The following is a 24781-nucleotide window of genomic DNA, read 5'->3' as shown; positions in this document are numbered from 1 at the left end:
TTCATCCAATACGTTATGGTTAAATTTATAATTCACTACAATTATGAAGTAATGTCAAAATTTTAACACTTTTTGTATGGCAGATGATTGTTTTCTTGAATTAGGCGTAACGTTGAGACATAACCCTTCCCCTCTAAATGATACGTAAATTGTGTTCAACGCCAAATTCAATTAGCCCTCTAACACCCAAACCCACCTTTAGACAGGGTACTTTTTTGTAAGGATTATTTTTTGTAATTTTCAATTGTTTGGATTCTGAAATTTTGTTGATGTTGTTCAATAATATACACATTAAACATGCTTTAATGTTTAAATGTGGTTCAAAGTTAATTTTCAGTAATTTTCTTGTTCTCAAATGCTTTTGCTCGTGTTTATTTTTTTTAATGTGAAATATTTGTAGTTTAGTATTTTTCAGCGCAACTTTTTTCAACAGAAGGCTATAGTAGTGAATGATACACTCTAAAATATTTTTCAACTTCTTACACAAAAATTAATCCTGAAAATTTAAAAATAGTCAGTATAGCAAAAATAGCAATAAGTCAGCATGGAATGAGAATTATATAATATTATAAAAATAAAATATTGCGAGAAAAGAAAAAAAATCTAATTTTGCAGATCTAAGCAGAGGAAGAAGACTGATTGTCGAAAACTTCAAATGGCATGTACTGTGCGAAAAGTGTTGATGTTTCTTAATATCAAGAATATTTGATATGTCTAGATAAATATGCGACGTAGTGCCTTCAAAGTACCATTAAATTTAAGTGAAAAATATAATGGCATATAACACTCGTTTAAAGTTAACATATTCTCCATTATTCTAATAATCAACATTCACACCGAAAAAACTAACTTTTTCCCCGAAACAACTTCTCCGATAGTCGACCGTCTAGTCCCGTTTCGATTTTTTATCTTCTCGCAAATTTGTTGTTAAATAAAAAAAAGAAGAATATACCCCATAGGAAACAATGGGAAAGAATTCCACGACGAATGCTCTTTGTTGCGAGCATTAAAAACGAGTGAGCTTTTTAAACGTGTTTTGCGTACAAAAATGTATTTTGACCATTTCTTCCAAGCCCATAATCCGATCCGGCCAACATTCAATAGAGAATAATACACTGTTCGTAAGAATCATGTATACCAAACCGACGAGTCGGTTAGATTTTCTAACAATTCTGTATAAGAATCTACCAAAACCTGTACAAGAACTGGGAATATGCGAAGTTGTTAAATTCTTCGCTCACATTTTTTTTACATCGGCAACCGCTTAGATAACCGCTGCAGATGACTGACAAATACATGGAAAAGCTGAGTTTTCTCTAGACAGAAAGAATGGGAACATGTTGAATTTTGACCTTGGTAAAATCCTGAATTCACCCCAGGTGCACAAATATTTCACATTACTGTTACTGTAATCCATATCAGACCATATTAAGTCACAATGAAGTTGCTGCAACCATTTTTGTCTGACTTGTGCTTCTCGGGCAAAGAAGTTTGTAAATTTGTAGCAAATTGGAGAATAAGTGTCAAATGATAAAACCCAGTTTTTACCTTTTAGGAGATTTTATTTAGATAATAAACTTATTGATCTTCTTCTTCTTCTTCTAATTGGCATTACATCCCCACACTAGGACAGAGCCGCCTCGCAGCTTAGTGTTCATTGAGCACTTCCACAGTTATTAACTGCGAGGTTTCTAAGCCAGGTTACCATTTTTGCATTCGTATATCATGAGGCTAGCACGATGATACTTTTATGCCCAGGGAAGTCGAGACAATTTCTAATCCGAAAATTGCCTAGACCGGCACCGGGAATCGAACCCAGCCACCCTCAGCATGGTCTTGCTTTGTAGCCGCGCGTCTTACCGCACGGCTAAGGAGGGCCCCAAACTTATTGTTCTGTCTAAGACGAATTAAGTACTCTCCATTTAATTCCACCAATTAATTTTCGTTATCTTTGCAGATACGTATTTCGACCACAACTGTGTGGTCGTCTTCAGTGTCTCGTACTTGACTCGTACTTGACTTAGTCGACTTTAGTCGAGTCAAGTACGAGACACTGAAGACGACCACACAGTTGTGGTCGAAATACGTATCTGCAAAGATAACGAAAATTAATTGGTGGAATTAAATGGAGAGTACTTAATTCGTCTTAGACGGTTGAATACACAGATAGAAAAATCCACTGAAATTTACGCTAAAGCTGATGCACATAAATGGAACGCCATTATTAGCTTAATTCCACGCGTGATACAGCCTAAATGTATACAATATTTGACGTGAATCGTCAATATTGCTTGCAAGTTGTAAGCAAACTTGTAAGGAAGAGGTCCATTTCCGCGTAGAATAGTGTAAATATCCGCATCTCAAGTTTTACGTGCTGTTTACTTTTCATTATTTTATTCTGTGTACATTCCACTAAAAGAGCTTTATATGTTTTTCTAAACTTATTGTTGTTTCATCTCTGAAAGTGGCGAAGAAAATATTGGATCATCTCTCTGTAAATTGTTTAATCGTTCCGAGAATGATGTGAAGTGCACAAGCAGACATATGTTTCCGTATTTTCACGGAATGCCCGTCACTGTCTGTGAAACGCAAAGTCTGAACCGTGAGCTAGTGAACAACATTCAAACTCAACATGATCCCATTCTTATTGGTCAAAAACTTCCCTAGCAGCACACATGTTGTAGAGAAGTTACAATAACTCATATGTGACCAAATTTGGTCACATTTGAGTTGCTGCAACCAAATCAGTTAGAATTGTGCTAATCCGGTTGATAATGTCTTTATTTACGAGAAAGAAATATCGCCACTATTCTGAATAGTTAGGTATCCCTTTTCTGAACGCGACCAAAACCTTGCAACTTGTGGGAAAAAATCAATTTGAAAGATTTGTCATGGCTGGGAAGCTATGTTGAGTTTCAGTTGAGCAGTTGCGGATAAAAAAGGAAGTTTCAAAATGTCATTCAGATCCTTATGAAGATATAGAGATATGATCCCGTTAAGAAAAGATGTTATTCAATTAAATTCTCAAAACTCAAAATTTTCAGTCTTTCTACGTATAGTTTTCATATTTATAAATAACAAACAAGTCGTTGGACACGGAAAATCATGGCTTACTGAGATCGAAATTTTAATTCAGTGTCTGGAAACAGCTACTGTCAGAATTGTTCATCGTAGCAATCGAAAAATTTAAAATAAAAAGATTTCCCTTTCTTTCACATTTCCTATTTTATCATGATATGATATGTTAAGAAAAATTAGTTCAGATTAATCGAAAATAATTCTATCTTTATAATTTTCAATACCAAGATTTTATTTAAACCGATAACTTGAATACGGCTTATTATTGCAAATAGGCCATACTCTTCCTCATTCCAACGATATGCTGACCGCTAAGATCGGTTGAGAAATGTTGGGGTTATGACAAATTTGGTGAGTCAAGAATTGACGATGTATAAACATTATACTTTTGAGACGAGAATATGGCAAAGATGCCCCATTTTACCAAAAACGTCATTTCTAGGAGGGGCCAATTTGAAGCCCACCTTTTCATTTGTCATGAGACGAGTGAGTTCTATCCCATTTAATTCCAACACTGGAAATAAAAGAGATAGCACTAACTCGCGTATTGAGAACTAAAGGTAATTTTAAAAAAAGTTGGAATTCTGAAAATGTTTAGACACTATTATTACATTAAAATAACTTGACGTTATTTACAAAGCAAAACAAAGACGAAACTGGATCTGTCCAATACATTTTTCGTCGTTATTTATGTTATTTATATAATTATTGGTTCAAATAAAATATCCAGTTATTCCACGCATGCCATTATGGCGGATGCTCTAAAAATAATGACATTAACTGCTTCCCGACACTGAATTGGAATTGTCTTCTAAGCAAGCAAAGAAGTCTCGTTATCAATGGCAGCCCAGGATTTGTTATCTTATGTCAACAAGAAATTTATGCAAGAATAGAACATTCCTTTTTACCTTTTAAAATACTAATATAATGATTTTTTAGTAACTTATTATTGGATTTCAAACAGAGTGTGGTAATATCAAGTTTTCTACGTTCGCTATAATGGCGACTGCTATAAATAAATCTGACAGTAACTGCTTCCGCCACTGAATTCTCCTCGACGCTGAGCTCTTTCGGACGGTGAGCGTATCGTAGCAACTATTTTCACGTTGTTTATTTATTGTTACGTGAAACAGAAATGGAGAAAATTCAATTCTCGTAATTTCTCATAACTCTTAGTACAGCTGAGGAAATGCTATTTATGGGACTTCAAGTTTACTGCCTGAAAACTGCTTAGTTCCGGAAGGAAACTGGCCTGAACCACTAGCTGCTGGTCTACCCACGGCAGCTTTCTGGTGTGGGAACGGAAGACCTTTTTAGTACTAGATATCATGGCGTAAGGCATAGGGGAACTTCTAGAATATGACAAACTATAGTTATAATTATGTAAACTATGGTTAAAATTATAACGGATATTATACGGTTTTGAATTGTGGTTCATTGTTGAGACCTACAAATGGGTAGTTTATGAAGGTGATATTTCATGTTATCGATGCAAACGAGCCTTTCGTGGTGGGTTTGGCATCAAACGCCCTCGGCGTTTCATCACAGACCCGAAATTGAACTGGCCGACGGAAAAGGAGAACTCTGAATCCGCTAACATGAGGTCCCCGTGAGTGGTAAAGCCGGACGAGAAATTGACGTCAAGGCAGTGGCCCATGAAGTAGCAAAGATGTTCGTCATCTTGGGAATGCCTAGAATCCGTAAGAAGCGGCTTTCTTGACGATGGTGGTGGAGGCTTGACGGTGGAGGTTTGGTTCTGCGGGCTGAGCTCGGTTCGGCGGACGGTGGCTTGGCCCGGTGGAGGAGGTTTAATTGGGTGGTAGCTTTACCATCGTACCTGTCAGCGGGTTTATTCTCCGCTGTTGCCCAATAAAACTGCCTCCGCCAATCTACCAAGCTGGACCAGCAGCTTGGGATTTATTGAGTTCTTTCCAAGCACTGAGCATCTCTAGGGCTATAAACTTGTAGTCCTATCCAGCTTTCCACGTTCGGCATAATGGCGGCTGCTATAAATAAATTTGACAGTAACTGCTTCCGACGCTGAATTCTTTCCGACGCTGAGCTGTCCCGATAATGGTCGTATCTTAGCAACTATTTTTACATTGTTTATTTATTGTTACGTGAGCAGATACAACATGGTGGAAATACAGATCTTGTCACAAGCTGGTATTATTTTTGTATTTATTGATATGATATATTACATATTCACGATTTTCATGTTTTAAGTGGATGTAGGAAATTCGGCATTTGAACGCAATTTCCATACGGTATAATAACTACCAACAATTTTATGCTTCTTAGGTCTTCGGAGGATATCCGATTTATCCAGCTTTCCACGCTAGCCATAATGGCGGCTGCTATAAACAAATCTGACAGTAAATGCTTCCGACGCTGATCGTATCTTAGCGACCATTTTCACATTGTTCATAAATTTTTTGTTATCCGAAAACCTACAGCAGAAAACGAAAGTCTCGAAGAATATATGAGAAAACAATTTGTTACAAGCTTCTGATAATACGAAAAGTAGTTCTTCAAGTCCCAAATTGATACGCTTTTTCTTTTTGGTTGGAGAAATTGTCCTATCAATTTCAGGACGTGCCCTGTTGAAAATGAATTTGGGTATTTAGGTATATAAATATCCCAAACACAGATTTGCAAGCAGTGCAGCATTTTAGTATTCTGATCCGAGCAGTTTTGATATATTTCGACTTTAATGAGATGAACAGCTACACCTAGCTCCACTGGTTTACCAAGTAACAAATGAATACCAATCTTGAAGAAATCCGATGAGCAGCTTAATGCAGATGTGCGTAAAATTTGATGTACTATGATTCTAGTGGCAAAATTCTGAGTTCTGTTGCATATTAGGAATACAGTTTAGACTCAATAAAAGTCGCCCACGCCAAGCAGCATAATTTGGTTCAAATGATAACTTTCTACTCTCGTCTCTACTCAGTACTGCAATTTCCACTTAGTTCACTTGATTATTGAAAATAAACTAATTTTAATTCCATTCCTAGGCTTGTATGTTGGATACATGAATTATTTAAAATATAAAAATATTGAACAATTCTAAAACAGTATTCGCTTGTCGGTGAATACTTTCATTTCGACCGACAAAAGCTGATGAGGTGAATAAAAGCTTACGTGTATTTTGAATTTATGCCTTATGAAAAAAATGATTTCTGAAAATATTTATTGACGTGAACAAAACTATTTTTTCTTTGAATTGTTTGTTTTCCGCATTGATGAGGCTGACGTTTGCCTTCCGGATTTCCTTTCAAATTAAAAGATTAAAACGGATGTTTGCGACCGACATCATTGTCCGGATCTATCGCTAAACTGCTATGAACCAATGTCCGCTTCTCGCAAGTTCTATAGGAAGTCGGATTTCAGGACACCGTGAATGAAAGTTAGTGGACTGCATGTGTAACCAATAAATAATTCGATGAAATCAGAACGCATATCTAATGTCGTTTTCGTTTTTGAGGTGTAGCTACACCGTTTAGTGCAGCATTTTGCACGGCAAAAACGAACGTTTTGAGTGCAGTTGGGTTTGTTTGTTATGGATACCTGTTGGATACCATAAAAAGAAAACAATAACAACGTGAGAAACTTGAAAACAAACTACACTACACGGCACACTCTGATTTTTTCTGGTGCTACACGCTAAAAATGAACTACTCAAAATTGAGTCGAATCCGACTCATTTTCATTAAAAACGGGACAACTCAAAATTTGAGTAAAAGATACTACTTCAATAAAATGATGATTTCGCGAAAGTTAAACTTGGCCTTCCATCAATTTTTAATACGACAGATGCGAATCAAGTTTATCTATCTATCTAAGTGCATTTTACGACAAACAGACTCCTAGTTTAAGTGCAATCTGTTGGCTGGAGAAGGGAACCCCCTCACAAAGAATAACAACTAGAGTTCCCTCTCTACACCACGGCAGGCTACTGACTGATAATTCTGCCAGCAGTTGCAGTTCTCTTTATTTAACAATAGGTATATACAATACAACCATAACAATATTCCTTAATCTATACTAAAGAGCAACTACAACTAACCGGCGCCCGCTTCTTAACCATCTTCGATCTACAGCGAAGCGTCGCACACTACCTGATATTCCAACACTCCTCCTTAGTGTGCACGCCTCGCAACTCTCCTGGCTCCTTCTAACACCGAGCCTCCCGTCCAGAGCTCCTCCTCGCCGAACAATTCCTCTCCTGGCCCAATCCGTTGCCCGTACAAATGGCCTCTATCCGACGTTTGCACAGCACCCTCTGTTGACCAGCTCCTGAATTTCTCGACGCTCCTCCTGGACGCTTGCTGACCAGCCAGCATCCCACCGAACGTTCCAACCTCCTGATGAATTCCGTCCGGCGCTACCCAAGACTTACGTGGCTGATCCATGATCCCACTGCGCCACGCGACTTATGCGGCCGATCCATGATCCCACTGCGATAACGTCGACGGCAATAACATCCCACTAAGATGGAGGACGGGAATCGTTCCTGGGCCCATAACCTGTTGGAGAAGGGAACCCCCTCACAAAGAATAACAACTAGAGTTCCCTCTCTACACCACGGCAGGCTACTGACTGATAATTCTGCCAGCAGTTGCAGTTCTCTTTATTTAACAATAGGTATATACAATACAACCATAACAATATTCCTTAATCTATACCAAAGAGCAACTACAACTAACCGGCGCCCGCTTCTTAACCATCTTCGATCTACAGCGAAGCGTCGCACACTACCTGATATTCCAACACAATCATCATTTTATTGAAGTAGTATCTTTTACTCAAATTCTGAGTTGTCCCGTTTTTAATGAAAATGAGTCGGATTTGACTCAATTTTGAGTAGTTCATTTTTAGCGTGTACACTGCTTGTTTCAGTGCAAGAAAAATGCTACACTGGTGTAGCACGAAAATCAAAAACGAACATTTTCGGTGCAAAAGTGTAGCACGAGTGTAGCTACACCGCAAAAACGAAAACGACATAAGTGCTTTGGTTCATCTAATTTAGATCTGAACCCCTCAGAACTACTCTGGTTTAAATGCTAAAACGGGTTGACATTAATTGCATTGTTCATTCAGTGAAACTCAGGAGTTATGAAGCTCACTCGCGAATTGTTGTATGGGAAAATAGCTTCAACCTAAAACGAAAATGCGTATTATTTTTGTGGAATTACAAAAAGTTTGAAATTGTCAGAAGCTTATTACCAAAAAAAATCGATTTCTTCCGAGTCTTTTTTCGTCTTTTCCGATAACAATCAATAAACAATGTGAAAATGGTTGCTGAGATACAACTAGCGTCGATTACAGTTCAGCGCCGGCTGAGCGTCGGAAGCAGTTACTGTCAGATGTATTTATAGCAGCCGCCATTATGGCTAGCGTGGAAAGCTGGATACCCTATCTGTTAATAAAATTTATCGAGAATGAAGCCATTATTAGATTATTTGTATACCATAGTTGTCATGTGGGGTATTTTATATTATGGCTCTTTAATTTGAGACATAACAAAATAAGAGATACGCCACGCTCCTAATTTTGAAAAAAATTCTACTTAGTGAATCGTTTTTCGTTTTTTCTATTAATGTCAATTTCCTATTAATGTCGATAAAGTTGTTTACATTTTCTCTATATATACCTATCTAGCTAAATTTAAGCTTAGCTACGACTCATCAGGGAACACATCAGAAAAGTATTGCAAAAAAGGAGGAGATGTCACTTCATTATTACTGAGGAAAGAGACCCACCTCACTGCATTACTATTCCACTGCCAAATTGTGACGCGGCATTGAACAAAAATAGTCAACATGTGATATCACCACGACAGGATATGTCTTTGGTTTCCATATCAGTGCTAATGGCGTAAGCCCACCGATCGCGGCAAGATCACATATCCGAGGGGAGGTAGAAGTAGTGACAATAATTCATGAATTTTGCATAACTTGTGACATTGTTACCTTGAATTTCCACCTCAATTATATATCACCATAAACTTCAAATCAATTGTCCTGAAATATGTTTAACAAACCAATCTAATTGTCTCTCCCCATAGGAATCGGTATTGACGACACGTTCGTGATGCTCGCCGCCTGGCGACGCTCGTCGGTGAAACTGTCGGTGCCGGAGCGCATGGGCCACATGATGTCCGAGGCGGCCGTATCGATCACCATCACCTCCGTGACCGATATGATCTCGTTCTGGATCGGAATCGTTAGCCCGTTCCCCTCGGTGCGGATCTTCTGTACCTACAGTGGCTTTGCCGTGTGCTTCACCTTCCTGTGGCATGTGACATTCTTCGCCGGATGTATGGCTATTTCCGGATACTGCGAGCTCAAAAATCGTCACGGCTTGTTCGGCTACAAGGTGATCCCGGAGTCGGTCGCTATTAAAGGTAAGTTTTGGCTGCTTTTCGAAATTGAAACATCCTCCTCGGATGCATTAAATTGTAACGATTAATCGAAAGTAGGGCATCGCCCATCTCTGTTTAGAATGCAAAACACTTCCTCATTCTTCATAGGGCAATCAATTTCCCCACCCGTACACAACAACATTCACGGTTCAACGCATGGCTAAGCGGCTTCGCCACCGTCTGCTGCATTGGCGGCTTGTTTACGATTCTTATCAAACCGTTTACCACCTTCAACGATTCATCGAGCTCTCCGCTCGTACTCCCTCCCCTGCCATTGATATTCCCATCTTTAATTGAATGGGATAGGTTCGCACTGCGAAGAGTAGCAATGGCGCGCAATCTTTGAACTGAACCGATCAACAACAACTCCACAAGCGGAGTGGGCACAAGAACCAGGAAACGAGCAACGCGTCGATGGTAGAAGGGATTTTTCTAGGAACTACGTTACTTTGGAGGGCAATGGCGTAGTTGGAGATTTTTATTCAAGAGAAAAATGTTCTATTTAAATTTTGTTTTGTTTTGTGAAAATAAAAGTGAACTGCGTTAGAATCCAATTTCAAAGCTGATGTAGTTCAGCTTTCAGGGGCACAACACTCCAAAAGCAGGCAACAGCGTGCAGGAAAATAAGTTTTTCAGCTGTTCTGACGCATGGTAGTTTACTAAAATGTATGACAAACCTGCCTAATAATATTAATTTAATAATGATGATTTTTGGCTTGAAGTATCCAGACTAATCGACCTAGAGATGAGGATAATTGTTTTGAAATACACCTTGATTATCATTAAATTTGGGTATTGAATGTATCGTTTTGTAGACCGAAAACTCTAGATAAAACAAGAATAAACCTGTAACATGGTGGATTATTCGGGGGACTAAATTAATCCCTTTTAAACATATTCATCTACGCCCGTGCTGACCGTTTTCAAGTCGACTCCGATTGTATCTCCCTTCGCCAACCACCATCATTGTTCAGAAACGGCTACCTCCAAGAGAAAAGTGTCTCACACGTAGACCGGCGTCCATCCCCCAGGGATCCACTTCACGCTATCTTCGCTCCGCGATGCGGTGAGAATACACGCGAAGTCCACAAATCCAATCCGCACAGTAGGATGGCATGGGAAGGCTATAGATGCAGCTATGCAACTTTAGGCCGAGACTTCTCCACGAATCGCACAATGTTTTCTAATAAATTGATAAAAATTTTGCGTGGGTAGCCCCCAGTCGAGTCAGTGTGGCGCGCGGACGTTTGAATCGATGCGAATCTAATAAAACCTATAAAAGTGGGAAAGCCTCTCGAAAAGGGATTAATACCGTTAACGTGCGGCGCGCGGAAAGTTTGAATCAAATACAAAGCCACTATACACCACATATATTAATACCTTCAGGGGGCTGGTGCCGCCGCCACTGCTGCTGCTGCACAGGACCATTCACGGAGGTTCTGTCTAAAAGATAGATTAATGGGCTGATACCTACTACCCGGCTATTAACTGCCCCGAACGCAAACCATATATATAAACAGAATGTGTGAGAACTCAGCGAGAACTGCAGTGAAAAGTTACTTTTACCAGTCGCAATGGTGAGAAGGTGGACAAAGTATCAGATTTCGCCCATATTTGTTTTGACTATGGAAAAGTACTGGCAATGTATGCGGTTAATAAAGCTGTTCCAAACTGAATATTGAACCCTGAAACCTATTTACAAGAATAAACCAAATGCCAGACAGTCATTACCCAAAATGAAACATTTGACAGAAAGGATTGTTCGCCAAGAATTTCCTTTTTATTTTCCCATTATTGATTCATGGATTTAAAAATAGTAGTTTGTGCAATTAGTTACAAAAGGATGTTTTTTTCAGCACGAGTTGTACGTTTATCAAACGAGGCTTACCGAGTTGGATAAATACTACGAGTGCTGAAAAAATCGAGATTTGCAATGATTTGCACACGTTGTTCTTGCAATGACGAAAAATGGGCTTTAATATGATATACTAGTCGACCCGGCAGACGTTGTCCTGCATAGTAGGCGAAAATGCGTGTTCTGAGCTACCCATGCGATGTTTCCATACGATTCTTAATTTTAGTTTTTCACGATTTACTCAACCTTACTTGTGATTTTTGCTTGAGAAAATATCATATAAACCCGTCGGAAGTGATAACGAACATACTTGCCGAAGAAATGAAGAAAATCCATCCAGCCGTTTTCGAGTTATGCGGATACGAACACAGACCATTTCATTTTTATTATATAGACTAGTTGACCCGGCAGACGTTGTCCTACACAGTAGGCGAGAATGTGCGTTCCGAACTGCCCATGCAAAATTCGCATAGGAATCACAATTTTAGTTATTCACGGTTTGCTCAACTTTACTCGTAATTTTTGCGTTAGGAAATATCATATAAACCCGTCGGAAACTGTAACGGATGTTTCTGCTGAAGAAATGGAAAAAATCCATCCAGCCGTTTTCGAGTTATGCGGATACGAACACAGACCATTTCATTTTTATATATAAGATTTGTACCAAAAGAGGACAGGACAAATGATCTTTCTTGCCAATAAATTATGTTTCTGCTGAGAAAAAACAGAATTCATGTTATCGTGCCTCATTGCATAGCTCGACATGCCATGAAGCGATAGATGAACCTGCCTTTGGAGATTTTGGATGTCATGTCCATCAAACTATTTTATTTACTACGTGACGCAGAGAATACACTATTTGAACACTTACCCAAGCTAAATCAGTAAAATGTAGTCATGTAACTACTGTTTTGATGTTGGTTTTTCATTATAGCAACCAAATGAGTGTTATAATGGATTTTATGCAACCCATTTGAGTTGCATAATGGACATTAACGCACCCATTTCATTGGTATGAAAAGTAGGCCGCTTTATCACTCAAACACAGACTGTTAACCAGGTATTATGATCAGGAATTGCAAAAAAAAAATACATCTATGTCTGACGTTCTTCTAGTGCTCCTCGATCGTTTCCCCAATCCGGTTCCGTGTTGAATATTGTGTTCGTTATTCTTTCTTCTGACATCGGCACAATATTTTCTTCATGGCACACTAGGTACAGCTCATGAGTCATGCGTCTGTGCCACACATTATTAATTTATTCTTCTTCTTCTTATTCTTATTGACATTACATCTCCACTCTGGGACAGAGGCGCCCCGCAGCTTAGTGTTCATTAAGCACTTCCACAGTTTTTAACTGCGAGGTTTCTAAGCCAAGTCTTCTAAGCCGCACGGCAAAGGATTGTGAGCCATTTATTTATTTTTATTTTTGAAAACAAGATCAATCCGCATTACTTAATTTATTCACTGGCTGTACAAAGTAGAAGCTAACTACCCACTAAAACCAAAACCCTTTCACTAGTCCAGATCTCCCCGACCCGCAATAAATCAATACTTCGGGGAACGGGTGGGACACTTTTGATAACTCTTACACTTATACTGGTGCACAAGCCTAACGACAGCTTAAGTGGCTGCCTTCAACCATCCGTCAATTGCAAGCTGTGACAGTGACAAAGACTTTATCGCCAATGAAGCCCTTTTGCATGCGTAATCGACGTTAACCGCAAGATTAAACTTATTATCGATAATTACCCCTAGATGCTGTATTGACGTTATGGATTTAACTGTAACAGAACCATACCCTCATTTTCGTTTGCTGTAACCCATGACGGCTGTGTACCACAACGACTTCTGTCTGCTAGACAAGTCCTCTTGAGTTGAGTCAATTGACCAACTTGAGCCAATTTGGCCTGTATGCCAAAGGGTCTCCCGGGGGTGTCTCAGACTTGGAAAATAACACCAATTTATGCCGTTTACAATAGTTTTGGGAAGTTACTTTTATCCAGACATCGTTGAAGGCAGCATATCTAGATCAGCAAAAATCGCATGCTAAAGGACCAGGTTCCTATGGAATTCTATCCGGACCTAGTGCCTTATTCAACTCAAGTTTTCTTGCAGCAACGATGAGCTCATCGTTGGTCACTTGCGGTACCACGTCTACTGACTCATACGGTGTAGCAGGCCAGTCAGATGAGTCATGTTTCGGGAACAATCCTTCGACCATCCTAGTCAGCATCTCCGAGGGTTGCGGGGGTGAACTATTAGTCCTAGCCATCACTAATCTGTATGCATCCCCATGGAGTATTGTTTGGAATCCTACACAAACCCAAGATTTTTTTATGTATACAGGTTATCCGACTTGTCAATATCCCCAACTCAGCCATCTTGGATTTTTGTATGGAATTTATGCTCGTTTGTTTACGTTTTTCACTGAAAATGTATGTTTCCCCCCCGCGCTGGTTATTCCCATCTACTGACGAAGTCGGATAACCTGTACATAAAAAAATCTTGCACAAACCCTCAAAACAGGTTCTTTTACTACATTAAATGTCGTAGTTCAGAGCTCTGCTAACTGTCTGGAAAACCCGGCATCTGTCTAACCTACACGCATTGATTCTAGCGCATCGCATCCACTTTTAGCTCTAAGACAGTTTCTGCGAAGCTTAGTGCTCGTATCCGTCCACCACCACACCTTAGTGGCTTAGTCATTCTGGGCATGGTAATGCCACATGCTCGTGTCCAAACTTCGGATAACTCTTCTCCACTTTGGTCCAGAGTCCGATTTTCCATCGTAATGATTCCTCCAACGGTTTTTCAGCTGAACTGATTCGCAATGTGATTCTGATAGGAATGTAGCCGACCAATAAAGCGTACTTCAGGAGGGTCACAGGAAGTATATCTCTCATTTTATGCTCATCCGTCCATCCAACGTCCAGTCACTTCAATACAGGACTCACCTCTCAGTCTTCTGAACGTTGACACTTGTCTATTGTAAGTGGACACTTTTGCTATAACAACTGATTCACGTCTTCCGGACTAACCGGAATTCAAATGCCGTTCTTGGCAGAGATGAGGTACCCATTGAACAGTATAGCAACATCAATCTAATTCTCATGAACCGTCTGTTCTAACATCGCTAACTTCGGTAACACAGGCAAAGGTTGAACTAGGCTATTTGCATACCCGAGCCCAGAAGGGTGTTTATTGTCTGCACCAGGCGCACAAATCAAACACCTTGGTGCGGCTTGGCATGCTTTGTGACCTTCTATTCCACACATGCGGCATAGCCAATCCCGATCGAGACCTTTATAGTCATTCGACTTGTATCCGTATTTGAAGCACTTAAGGTAACTCCTGACGGAATCCAAGTTCCAAAGTGCTCGCGTTTTCAGGGGCACATCACTTGATTCAGAGGCGGCGCACAACTGTCATTTTTGTTTATTTAGCTTTGCTGCGTCGCAGCATGCGTAAAATAATAAAAATGACAGTTGTCCGTTGCTTCCGTATCGAGTGGTGTGCCCCCGAAAACGCGAGCACTTCTAATCTTGGATTCCGTCAGGAGTGACCTTAACAGTCCCAAGGTTACATAAATAAAGCATAGGGAAATTCCCGAGGTTGTTGGTTTAGCCTTATCCAGCTTGGCTTGGCCTTATCCAACACCTTCCTGGCCTTCGCCAAAGGTACCTGTAATGAAGTCAGAGAACTTTCAGGATATCGGCGTGCGTAGCTCTTACCGTCAGTATTGACAATAATCGCCTCGCCTCTGCTGCTTCTGCGCGGCCATTTCACTTAAGTCTATACTAGGATTTGCAGAAATTGCTCTCATTGGATAACAAACAACGATAAAAGAGGGGCAAAAACTGTTTGAATTTTTACTAGCCATGAAAACAAGTTTATCAAAATTGTATACAAGTGCGGAATAAACAGAATCGAATTGGCAATTAAAAGTGAGGTTAGGCTTCAAAAAAATTCAAAACTGGAAACAACATTTGCGCTCTCCTATCACTTCAATTGTATAAATAGATTTTGATACATTTTCTTGCAGTTTAATTAGACGACATATTGCACAAAACGCGTAAATCATTAATTTATCGAATGATTTTAACCTCAGTTTTTTTCTGCCAATAGGCAGCCCCCACCGAGAAGTGATGATAAAATGCTCATTTTGTGTTGGGGGCCTATTTTTTCGCACAGCTGTGTAAAATAAGTTTAAATACATAATCAGAACCAGTGTGGGGGCGTTTATAAAGCTTTTATAAAGAAATTTATAATGAGGTATAGCCTCCCGAATCAGGTCTTTATCATGACAGCTTACGAATAAAGTCTTTCGCGGTATGCTACATATCGTAAATGTGTGAGAGATTTTTTCAATGTCTTTTGGATTCAAACTCTGAATACTATTTAGACGAAAGACATTTAGTTGAATGACGTTTCGTCGAACTACATTTGTTCAATGTCCCTTCCACTAAACGTCCTTTCAACAAAATGTCTTTCGATCAAATATCATTTGACGAATTGTCCCAAAGCTGCACTATTTGATCCACGGGCAACCCCTCTAGTTCCGGCAACTCATTCGCTCCCTCCTGCGGTTTTCTATTTCTCTCTTTTCGATTTTTTGTGATCACTACCTTCACCCAATGCTCTTTGACGAAGGTACTGGTTTTCTCCGTTCCTTAGGGTCAGCATACTGCTCTTCCGGCATATTTCATTAGCGTTCCTTTCCGGGGGTACCGGCTTGGCACATTCGAGCTGACAACAAGCCCGACTTTATTTAGCTTAGGATCTGCTCCAGTGACAATCATACGTCTACGGATCCCCGCAATTTGACACTCTGACGAATTTTCTTTTCGGCCTTCTTGCTAATCTCCAGCGCTCAACTCCCCATGGACTCCTTCTTCTCATTTTGATCTATTTGGTTGCATTAACTCCTGGAATTCGGTCGCATATGAGTGACAGTGACATCGACTAGACGTCCAACAGACACCTTATTATAGTTTTTGAATATTCTGAGCTATTAAAAGTGTCCTTGAGCTCAAGGCTTGCAGTCAACAGCTGCAAATAATAGTTTTTTAAACAACTAAATGTAACAACCAGGTTCACACGTTCCTATATTTCTGGGAATGTCAACCGATATCGTGTGATTGATTTCATACCTTTAATGTAATGCAATGTGTTTCGAAGATTACAAAATCAAGGACAAACCAGTGCATACCATAAATATGAAACGATGTGTGTTGAGAATATCTCAGAACTATTTCGCAATATCTCTTGACCTTTCAAATGGTCCAATATGTAAATCAATTTTTTATTACATAAAAACTAAACTAAACTAAAAATCACTCTAGACGAAGCAGTTAAAACTGTGTCTGTTAACCTTCCATAATATATTTTTGTTGAAAACGTATCATGATTTCGATTAATTAAAAAACCTGCTGTCACTGATGTAATTGGCTAGTTTCAAACTAAAGGGCAGTTAGGATGTTCCAGAATATCTCAAAACATATATTTTTTTATTTTATTTTTTTGTTTGGGATGAACCACTGCGTCCATTTCATTGATCTTTTGTAGTATACCCGTGTCATTTGTTTAGTGCATGTCTTTCTGCTCCATTTCTTTTTTTCTATTTCTCCATCTATAGAATATAGTTGAATACATGTCAAAACTTTGATGATGATGATGATGATACTACCATCTATTGTAGCAAGGCACCTGCCGATAGCACTGGCCATATCTGACAAACGATTTGATCATGATTATATTATTGTTCGTATTTCATCAAACTCCTGTATGAAGGGCCAAAAATGGGTGGGGTGGTTCCATAAGCAGAGACACTTATGCGAATCCACGGGATGAATAGAGAATCTCCTTCCAGAAGAAAGTTAGTACATACAATAATTGACTCAGTGGTTTTGTGCTTGATCATGTAGATGATGAAGAGAATGATAAGTCTTCTCCGCCCGAGTGATAATTTTCACCGTTGTCGTTTCAAAGTCTTCAATGTTTGATGGGGGCGAAAAAAGCCAGCCCGAACTCAATACCGGATAATGCCATGAAAACCCAAATTTTACACTTGATTGAAAAAATGACGCACGGAAAATTTTCGCGTCCACTTTGCATCGCAACCTACTTCGATCTCAATACATGTCAAAACTTTGAGTGCCTAAAATACTTTTGTCGCAGCTGTAGATCGTAAATCCTGATCTTAAGGACAATCTGAATGACGTAGAATATTCGAAATTTCGGAAAAAGCTACTGTCACAAGATCGGAACCCTGAACTAACGGGCAGTGTGGATAAGCGATTTGAAGAATATAGCTGATTAGATATCTAAACTATGAGTAACAATAAAGCTACTTTCGCAACTGTAGATCGCATGTCCCGATCTTATGGACAGTTTAGATGACCTAGACAGTCAATACTGGCGTTGAGGCGCAGGTGTCTTCTTCTGATTTCTTGCACTTTGAAGGCTAGTACGAACTTTGAAACTACTGTGCAAACTGGATAAGCAGGGCCGGATTTAGCCGGAAGGGGGCCCCGGGGCCGACAGTATGTGGGGGCCCCAAAATGTACAAAATAGGTTGGTTTTGGTACATAAGATTTGTGGGGGCCCGGGGCCATGGCCCCCCCGGCCCCCCCCTAAATCAGGCCCTGTGGATAAGGAATGATTCTGCTACTGAAATTTTTTGATCAGTAGAGGAGACTGGGACCGTGTCCCCCCTTTTTCATTTCCAATGTATCACTGCCAAAAATGAATAAACTTATGTGGTTTTCGCACAGATTCTTTGAGAAAAATATAATTTACCTTAACGGGTGTGTGGCAATCTGTAAATTGTTGTTGTTATTGATACACAATCGATTCTTTGAAGGGCTGTCAAAAATCGAATTTAAAAAATATTCGGGGGGAATTGATCCCTCTCCAAAACTTGCTTTGATAAAAGCAGTAGGATGCTCTCTGATTTTTCACATTTTTTGTCTCCAAAACATACAGATTTTCTGGTGTGTGTGTGTGTGTTCATGAACGGTTTTTACATGATGTTCTATAGCACATGCAATCTTATAATTTGGGGAGACATGATCTTCATTTTATGATATCTATTCAATAAATATTTTTTCAAGTTAACAATTCATCAAATCTGTCAAACCTACACACCATTTTTTTTTTAATTTTTCCTCAAATTTTCGCATGGGTGTCCATATTGACGTAAGTGTCCCCATATTGACGCGACAACCTGAATTCCAGATATCCTAACATTGTGATGGGATGTTGATATTTTGACCAGTACAGATCATTCAGCATATTCACTGCTTTGTGATGTGAAAAAAATATAGCATTTGATCATTGTTAGGGAAATTTATTCAAATTGTTCAAATTTTACGTGGCCACTAAAAAATCCAAAATATAGGGGAACGGTTCGGCACTTCATCCCATAGCACCTATTTTAATCCCATTAAAAACAAAGCAACGAGAAGGAATTTGGTTTGTTTCTTATTTTTGTGATTTTTTTTTCAGCAGTGAGCATGCATGTTAGCAAAAAGAAGCGACGGTGCTGTTTTTCTGTTTTGTTTTGCGATGAGATGAATATATGTTCAGTGAGATAGAAATCGGAACAGTTCCCCTATCTCATGTCTAGAAGATCTATACATACTAAAATACGCTAGAACGAAATTACTTTGGTTCGCAGTGAAACAGAGAGTCTGTGTGAAAACCACATAAGTTTATTCATTTTTGGCACTGATACGTCGGAAATGAAAAAGAGGGAACAAGTCTCCCAAGGATACAAGTCTTTCAACACCCCCCCCCCCCCCCTTACAGAGCTGGCAAGTGGAGTGAATTTCGTATCGCAAATATCGCCTGCTATGTAAAGTAAATGGAGCTGTCAGTTTTTCTTCCGGAAAAATCGATCAAATTTTCCTTGCCCGCTTTCCTTATGAGCAGTTTACTAGTCTCAATTTACGAAAATAATTATCTAGCTGATTGTAGAAAAATATTAGCACATTCGTACCATATCAGTACCATATCTGCTTGCATGGAAATAATGTTAAATTAAACCAACACAGAGTGATGGAAACGAAGCAAGAATTTTTAGACATGAAACAAATTCAACCAGAACAGTTCCACTTTTCTTCATGGACAGTTTACTACACACATTTTCAAATCTCAAACGCTAAACACAAAGTTTGCCTCATCATTCGCATGTACCGTTAAATCTCAAAAAAGAGTTTCAGCACCATTAACATTGACACAATGAAAGGTAAACGGCCATTCAACAAGCCCATAATTGGATTAAAATTCTCATTCGCAACCCACACGTTTCTGTGCGCATACCCACTGTAAACTTTCCTTCAACTTAATTCGAACCATCAAGTGCGTGTTCTTTCGCCTACCTCCTCGATCATCATCGGTGACAAACATTACACACGCGGGTAATCTTTTCAGGAAGTGCCTTTTAATATAAACGGATTGTCGACCTCTCTTTGCCTCAGCCTCGGTCCAATGTTGGACAAGACGAGGGCATTATTCCGAGGAAGAAACATTCTGTGACATGCAATGCTCAATGAGAGACGATCGTTGGAGCCGTTAGAGCCGTCGTCGTCGTGATGATGATATCTGTTCTATCATAAAACTTTCACATTGTTTTCGTTCTTCGAACGGATGACGATTTCAATCTCACTGTCAATTGAGTCACGGAGAGCTGTAACGGTCAAGTTAAATACAGTCAATTAGTTTATTACATGGTTGATTCATTGAAAACAATAGCCACCACCAGAAATTCCCGGAATTGCGCTGTTAACCTTTACAATGTTGGTGTCTAATACATTTCATATGAGTGATATGATGTACATAGCGCATGGTATAATTGTCAACAGCTTCCAGAATGTAGAACTGTTAAGCTCTACATTGACGCTATACAAATTCACAATCAATAGCTGAAAGGGCACCGGACGAAGATTGAACCAGTTTTTACGAAGATTTAACGTACCGTCAACTGGGGGGAAGATGATCATTTTTAAGACAAAACATGCAATAACAACGTGTATTTACATTTTAAATCGAAATAAATATTTTCAAAACATGTACTGCTATACGTTGCAATAATCAACAACTTTAGTTTTCTGAAATGTGTTCGCATTTATTAAAATAAATTAAATTATCCCACATTTTTTGATGAATCTGGTTTGGGGTGAAGTTGATCAAGACAGCTCTACTAAAATCATTATGACCTAGTAGTCAAAATATTCTAGGTTATTTGTATGAATGTTGAATTTACTACGTAAAGAAGTCTACGAAGTCAATATTTGAAACGAAAATATCGTCATTTATGACTATCTCTCTCTTTCATCCACAAAATACATTTTCATGATTATAATCGAAAAACTCGGATTTCTACCTAGCGGTAACATTACTTGAACGAAGAATATTGTTGACTACCGTTTCATTAAAAAAATTGGCACTTTTGACTGACACATCAAATGATCATCTTCACCTCAATGATCATCTTCCCCCCAGTTGACGGTACGGGTTTGGGGGTTTCGATGCCAAAACTAGTATAGGAAGAACAAAACAGGGGTTCAAATAATTGTTGTTTCAGATTTCGGACATTTATCGTACGGATTTAGGTTTTTCGCTGCCAAAACTAGTATATGAAGAATAAAAAAGGTGTTTTTTCGGATTTCTAGGCCGTCCAAACTGTTCTGAAGGGTAGATCTCCGGATGTATCAGATCAAATGACTAGAAACAAAGTGTTCTTAGCTGAGTCCAAAATATCTCCGATTGGGGCAGACCAAAAACAAATATGTCTACACGAAAAGAGCAATTCATATTCTTTATTATGTCAAAACAATTGAGATATGTTATTTTTTTATCTCAAGTTTTACCACTTTTGCTAAAGTTAAATTGTTTCAAGTAAATTTATATAACTTGACAACGGAAGAAGATACAGACGATGTTCTTATAGCAAAACACGCGCCTCAAGATAAGCTTCTTCAGAAGATGACATTCGTGAAAATTTTTAAATAAAAATCTACAGTTTTAACACTATTTATAAAGAATATTATTTTGACCTTTTTAGTGGAATGTCTTCACTTGTCATTAGACGATTTTGTACCATCCCATTTAATTCCACCACTTTATTGTACCTTGACAGATACGTATTTTGACCTCAACAGTTGGGTCGTGTTCAGTTCAGTGTCTCGTACTTGACTCGACTTTGAAGTGGTGGAATTAAATGGGATGGTACAAACTCGTCTTTTGACAAGTGACTTTTTATAAGCTTTATTTACATATATCACCCTATTGCAAGATTAACGAGAAGATATGCATTTTAGCCTAAACTATTATTTAAAAAAAAAAAGTTCTATGAATATGTTCTGGATACTTGGAAACTTATTATAGAGTTATCAAAAAATAGGATGAGCCATTTTAGGGTGTCCCTCAAAAAGCAATATTTTTGATCTGCTCATTTTTGTTTTGTTTTACACTACACAGATAAAAATATGTTGTGATATTAAATCTATTTTCATGCGCATATTTGGAGCATGCAAATAAACGTAACATTCAATCGATTTCCCTGTTCTTTTAAATCGAAATGAATTTTAACTGTGCTTGCTTGTAAAATTCAATCAAATTTAATTGAATATCGAATGTTATTTCGTTTGATAGGGCTAGCTGCAATTTTACACCTCGTTGAATTTTCAAAATTATTTGCTGTGTAGTGTCATCTTCTGAAGACTTTTGAGACTTTGAGACATTTCCCACATCTCATAATAGGAAATAGGAAGCGAATAGTGAATAAATATAAGAGAAAAGTGAAAAGTGATAAGTAAGAATTGAGAAGTGAAGTGAAAAGTTAGAAGTGTGAAATTTGAGAAGTGAGAAGTGAAAAATGAGAGGTGAAAAGTAATAAATAAAAGGAGTGATAATTAACAAATTCGAAGTGAGAAGTGAAAAATGAAAAGTGAGAAAAGAAAAGTAAAAAGTGAAAAGTAAAATGTGAAAAGTAAATTGTGAAAAGTGAGAAGTGAGAAGTATAATATGAGAATTGAGAAGCGAGAAGTAAGAAGCAAAAGTTGAGAAATGAAAAGTGAGAAGTTAGAAGTAAGAAATTTGAGAAGTGAGAACTGTGGAGTGAAAAGTCATTTGGCATAAAGACCATTTGGCATAACGGACATTTGGCATAATTTGGAGCAGTGAAAGAGTAACGGTTATTCGATTTATTTTTTCCCATAGATAAAGTAGATCGAGGATACCTTCTGATTAAATTAACTCATGGACGACATTTTTCGAAAAGACGGACAAATGAAACGGCAGAACTACTTCCGAGGAAGAGATCACATTCATCTTTGACTTATTCCAGTCAAACGGCCACTTCCAAAAATAAATCTCAATTCTCGTTGCTTGATGCCGGACAAACACCTTCTTTTGAAGAAGGGATCAAGTCCACCATTGCATCAATCCGGACAAAGGCCAACTTTATTTTAAAGAAGGAATCACATCCACCTTATTCTGGAAAAATTTTATATTTAAAGGAGGCACATCGCCCGTTGCCTTAACTGCCAAACTCCAGGCAAGGGCCTTCTTTTAAAGAAGAAATCACATCCACCATTTCCTTAAGCCGGGCCAATGCCTACTTTCAAAGAAGGAATCACATCCACCATTGCCTTAGCCCTGGTGAGCGCCTACTTCGAAAGTATGGATCGCATCCACCATTGCCTTAACCAGGGCCGGTGCCTACTTAAAGCAAAAATTTATCATTGCTTAACCCGGCCGGGCGCCTACTTTTAAAGAAGGAATCACATCCACCATTTCCACAATGTGGGCAAGCGTCTACTTTGAAAGAAGGGATCACATCACCATTGCCTACTTTTAAAGAAGGGATAACATTCATTATTGCCTTCTTCCGAGCGAACACCTACTTTTAAAGAAGGAATCACATTCGCCATTACCTTAATCCGGACAAGCACCTACTTTTAAATAAGGGATCACATCCACCATTGCATTATTCCGAACAAAAGCCTAAATTCAAAGAATGAATCACATCCACCATTGCCTTCATCCGGGAAAGTGCATTCTTTTGAAGAAAAGATCACTCCCACTATGGACATATTCCTACCAAACACCTACCTTTAAAGAATCACATCCACCACTGCCTTTGTTAATAAACACCGTCGCCAACCACGCAGTCTATGGAGGGTCCGCTAGTCATTTTCCACCTGATCGATCCATCTTGCCCACTGCACACCTCGCCTTCTTGTGTCCGTCGGATCGTTGTTGAGAACCATTTTCACCCGGTTATTGTCCGACATTCTGGCTACGTGCCCGGCCCACCACAGTCGTTCAATTTTCGCGGTGTGAACGATGGATGGTTCTCCCAGCAGCTCATGCAACTCGTGGTTCATTCGCCTCCCCCACGTACCGTCCGCCGTGCGGTAAGACGCGCGGCTACAAAGCAAGACCATGCTGAGGGTGGCTGGGTTCGATTCCCGGTGCCGGTCTAGGCAATTTTCGGATTGGAAATTGTCTCGACTTCCCTGGGCATAAAAGTATCATCGTGCTAGCCTCATGATATACGAATGCAAAAATGGTAAACTGACTTAGAAACCTCGCAGTTAATAACTGTGGAAGTGCTTAATGAACACTAAGCTGCGAGGCGGCTCTCTCCCAGTGTGGGGATGTAATGCCAATAAGAAGAAGAAGAAGAAGAAGAAGAGGACGTACCGTCCGCCATCTGCACCCCACCATAGATGATACACAGCACTTTCCTTTCGAAAACTCCAAGTGCGCGTTGGTCCTCCACTAGCATCGTCCAGGTCTCGTATCCGTAGAGGACTACCGGTCTAATGAGCGTTTTGTAGATTGTCAGTTTGGTACGGCGGCGAACTCTATTCGATCAGAGCTTCTTGCGGAGTTCAAAGTACGTACGATTTCCAGCCACTATGGGTCTCCGAATTTCTCTGCTGGTATCATTTTTGGTAGTCACCAATGAGCCCAAGTACACAAATTCTTCTACCACCTCGATTTCGTCACCACCAATGCAAACTCGAGGTGGGTGGGTTACATTGTCTATCTACGAAATGGTTATGACTCTTTAATATCATTATCGACCGGTGTTATATTTATCATTTCGGTTTTTCCAGCACCACTCAGTCAAGCAACTAATTTGATGGATACAAAAAAAATGCCAAATGGCCTTTATGTCAAATGACCTTATGCCAAATGACTTTATGCCAAATGACCCGCTCCCGTGAGAAATTAAATGTGAGAAAAGAAAAGTAAAAAGTGAAAAGTTAATTGTGAGCAGTGAGAAGAAGAAGAAGTGTGAAGTGAGAAGTAAGAATTGAGAAGTGGTAAATGAAAAATGAGAGGTAAGAAGTTGAAAGTGAGAAGTGAAAGTTAAAAAATGAGAATAGAAAAGAGAGAAGT

General features: G+C 39.1%; 1 protein-coding gene across 1 annotated transcript in view; it reads left to right on the top strand.

Moving 5' to 3' along the window:
* The window catches only part of LOC134225891 (patched domain-containing protein 3), a 308883-nt gene that overhangs the window by 229253 nt on the left and 54849 nt on the right, over positions 1-24781 (top strand). The window contains exon 7 of the mRNA XM_062706320.1: positions 9152-9490. Within this exon, the coding sequence (XP_062562304.1) occupies positions 9152-9490 (339 nt within the window). The remainder of the gene's footprint in view (positions 1-9151; positions 9491-24781) is intronic.

This window comes from Armigeres subalbatus, chromosome 3 (assembly GCF_024139115.2).
Source record: "Armigeres subalbatus isolate Guangzhou_Male chromosome 3, GZ_Asu_2, whole genome shotgun sequence".
NCBI classification, from domain to species: Eukaryota; Metazoa; Arthropoda; class Insecta; order Diptera; family Culicidae; genus Armigeres; species Armigeres subalbatus.
Note: the sequence above shows the minus strand (reverse complement) of the source record. Positions and strands in the feature narration are given on the sequence as shown.